We start from the raw sequence: 3,913 nt of genomic DNA on the forward strand, positions 1-3,913 counted from the left end.
AGCTTCAATAGACATTGCTTAAAATGGTCATATCGCCTATATTTATCGAGAATAAGCTTCTATTCCTTGATTAAGATGAACATCTTTACTACCTACAATTATATTTAAGTACATCAGGCAAGCAAATTGTAATAAATATGCATTACTTGCTGACACCAATTGAATGCAGAGGTTAAGGTCAGAATAATGAAAAAAATGATGAAATGCAGCAGTAACTTATTAGTTTGTCTGTTGTATGTTTCACATCAATGTCATTATTTTATCTTATCACAAACTGTTTTTGTTGCCAACATTTATAAGGTTATGTATGCACTACAAAGTAGGTGTCAATACGGCTTATTTTTGTTTGTTTCATCATTGGAAATTGAGGAAAATGATGGATCATTAGGTGATTTTACATAGGCTTTCAGCATTGATGCAATCATTTGATGATCTTGTAAGGTTTTATTACCATCTTTACCTTTTGGGAACACATGTTTTATGGATAATCGACGCAACATAGAAGATTTATCTACTAAATATGTCAGGGCTTGATGTGGCTTACAAGTAATTGTTTTTTAATGAGTTTAGGTAGCTGCCTATGACAAAAAGCAGCAGAAAATGGCCTTCTTTGATCCATCCAGACCTCAGGATTTCCTCTTCATCTCTGGTACAAAGGTAACCCCACTCTGCGTCTGAACGTTCTAATCAATGCCATAGAGAATGCTCCTGAAGTGTTGCTGATTCCTTGAATTCTCCATTGTAGATGCGGACTCTCGCAAAGAACAGAGAGGATCCCCCAGATGGCTTTATGTGCCCTGGTGGATGGAAAGTATTAGTGGACTACTATGACAGTGTGACCCCACAGGAGACCAACAGGTCTCGTGAAGCTGTTCCCGCTTGAATCCTTGAAGATTTTGCTCGTCAGGCAACTCTTCGATTCCTTTGATGAAAGAAGACGGAATGAAGCCCTGACCTACTTGATGTGTACACTACGGCTTGTCGTAGAACTATGTGAGAAAGAAGACGGACTGAAGCCGTGAACTACTTGATGTGTACGGCACGGCTTGTCGTAGAACTATGTCAGATCTTATTGTATTAGATGAATTCAGATGCACGAGGAAATGAGAGCAGAGGATATGCAACCATCTTCTCTTTATTGTTCTGTTCCTCAATTTTCACTCTTACATCTGCACTCCGGTAGACGGCCTTGGCTACAACGCTAGAGGCATTCAAACAAACATCAGGCGAGCAAAGTTTCTTTGTCATGGGTTTTCAGAAGACGAGCTTGCGGCGGTGAAGGGGGAGGGGCTCCCGGGCGCCAAGGTCACGGATGGTCTCGGCGACGAGATCCTTAAAGATCAGCCGCTCAATCTCGAGGGCCACGTCGGACATCTCGGCGGCGGGCCGGACCCACCCGTCGGAGCGCGCCGCTGCGATGTCGTTCCTCACGGCCCCGCACACAGCTCCCTCGTGATCGTCCGCCGCCGCCACCTGCTCCCGGAGTCGCTGGAACTCCGCCCAAACCCGTGGCAGCGCCTTCTCCCCCTCCTCCCCGTCTCCCCGCGCGAAGACGTCCCACGGTGACACGTGGTGCTTGCGATCCAGGATCTCGGCCACGGCGTCGAAGACGAGGCGGCGGTGGAGACGGGCTGTCTTGGACGGGTAGCGGGCCGGGCCTCCTCGTCGGCGGCAGCGGCCGTTCTCCAGGGCCGCGTACGCCGCGTCGGAGGCGTCCCCGTAGCGTTCGGACGCGCGGAGGACGTCGCACACGTAGGCGTAGTCCGGGTCCATTGCCACGGGCGCACCAATCTCGCCCACTTCATACGTTGACCACGGCTCCTCTTTCCAGTCGTCCGCCAGTTAATCTGCGGACTAGATTGCATCAGTGTTCGAAGAATATTAGGAAATGGACGGTGATTAAACGTCAAGCGGGAGGCCGCAGTCGATCAAAAAATAACCGTTCTTGCTCTACGCCGCCACGGTCGCGACAGCTGGCAAGGGAGAAAGGGCGTTTACCTTTGAAGTCGATGGAGCGCTTGGCGAGGGGCCAGGGCGAACCCTCCTCGCCGAGGTAGGTCGACGAGTCGACCACCGAGACGGGGCTCGGCTGCTGGTCCGCCGCGGTATCCTGCTCCGCCTCCGTAAACGCCGCAATGCCTTGTAACAGCTTGTCGCACCGTTCCAACAAACTTCGCCCCGATCTCTGCATCACAGCATCCCTCGATTCAAACTAACGCAATGGGTTTATGAGTATAGACTGGTGTTGGCATTAGTTGGCGGGATTTACTACCTCGAAGTCCAATCGAGAGGAGGCATTGATGCTACTCTCGGAGACGGTGGTGGAGGCATCGTCCTCCGCCGGCGGGTGAACCCTCTCCATGGGAGATGCGTTCGCCGTTGGCCTTCGTCTCCTCGGCGATCGGACGGGCAGCAGATCTGTCCCCGCCCTTTTCGGATTGGATTTTGGGGAGCTGACGTTCGGCATTCCCCGCTGGGACAGCGGGCTCCGGGCTGCCGCAATTGATGCTCTCCGGTGCACCGGCGAGATCGGGCTCTCCGGCGATCTCGGAGCTCGATTACTCCGCTCGTTTCCTCCCCTGATGCTATGATCGACCGATGCCACCTGCTCGCGGCGGACTGGCGGAGCACTCCGACGAGCGACGCCGGATCTGGGCCGCTGCTGCTCGCTTGATGGCCGCCGTGGAGGCTTGGAGGTCGGCTTCATGATGACGATCGGGGCCCTGGTTATCGTAGATACGAATGCGGCGGCCGGTGGCGCCGTGATCCGAGGGCTTGGAATGGAGGAGGCCCTTCAGCTAGAGCGCCTCTAGGATTTGCTTCAGCGTCTCCAAATCTTTCCCTGGTTCGTCGATTCCCCGCATACTCAGCCGGTTCTCGATGTCGCCGTAGTGCATCCCTAATCCTCGCCCCGTGCTTGGCCTCGAAGACTGGGAGAGGCAGCGGAAGCGACCGCCGCGGCGGCGACTCCGCCTAGTCCCGGATCTCCGGCGACGACGGTTGCGGGTGGCTCTCCTTCAATAAAGACGCTGACGAAACCTCCGACCTCTCGGACGGGGGCGTCGATCCGGTAGTCTGAAACATGCCATCCAACCTTTAGAAAAGCAGCAACGAAACGCACGAAAAATGGCATCTTTTATCCTTACAAATTCTCACGGAGCAGGTCGCATGGCGGCGCCAGGCGAGAACGTTGTGGCGGTCGAACAGCTGGAGGAACCCGGCAATGCACCCCACATGCCGCTCAAGGCGCTGCTCCTCGGTGGCTCCGTAGCCGACACCGGGCGTCATCTCCGTCCGGCGACACTACACCGATCTTCTTAAGTCAGATCTCGCCCTCTTCTTAATCCTAACTCTGCTGTCTCCTTTTCACGCACACAAAGCAGCGAGACGGCTTGTGTTCGATCATCAGACCTCACGCCGAAGAGCCTTAAAGGGTGGGTAAACCGGCTAAATGACGATATTACCCCGGTAATCACAATCTGCTCGTTAACAGCCATAACTATTACGTCAATAACAATAATAAAAATAATAATAATAAATACTTATCGATTCATTGCATTGGAAGGTTTTTTAACCGTTGGAAAAGAGGCATTCGAGACCAAAATTGAAGGTGTTAGGTATTGGGGTTGTCCATTTTAGCCCCTTAGCTATTGTAGTTTGATCATAGCCTTTTTTTTATTTTTATGGTTTATTTATATTTAAAATAATTTTTATATTTAAAAAATATTGCATATAAATTCATTCCGTCAAGTTCGAATTCATAATAAACTATTAATATAATGACTTATATAATTTAGAATTAAGGTTTATTTTAACTCATGTAGTTTTGACTGATTTATTCATGTATAAAATAATTTTTATATTTTTAAAATATAGTATATAAGCTAATCTCGTTAAGTCTGAGTTAACAAAC

General features: G+C 50.4%; 1 protein-coding gene and 1 pseudogene across 1 annotated transcript in view; one reads left to right on the forward strand and one right to left on the reverse strand.

The window, feature by feature from the left end:
• The window catches only part of LOC135624761 (ATP sulfurylase 1, chloroplastic-like), a 3,902-nt gene extending 2,764 nt beyond the window's left edge, over positions 1 to 1,138 (forward strand). Inside the window, exons 4-5 of the mRNA XM_065128688.1 lie at positions 571 to 657; positions 746 to 1,138. Coding sequence (XP_064984760.1) covers positions 571 to 657; positions 746 to 883 — 225 coding nt within the window. The 3' untranslated portion in view covers positions 884 to 1,138. The remainder of the gene's footprint in view (positions 1 to 570; positions 658 to 745) is intronic.
• Positions 1,118 to 3,415, reverse strand: LOC103978191 (protein LONGIFOLIA 2-like; annotated as a pseudogene).
• Positions 3,416 to 3,913: the final 498 nt, after the last annotated feature.

The sequence above is a fragment of the Musa acuminata genome, chromosome BXJ1-3, assembly GCF_036884655.1.
Source record: "Musa acuminata AAA Group cultivar baxijiao chromosome BXJ1-3, Cavendish_Baxijiao_AAA, whole genome shotgun sequence".
NCBI classification, from domain to species: Eukaryota; Viridiplantae; Streptophyta; class Magnoliopsida; order Zingiberales; family Musaceae; genus Musa; species Musa acuminata.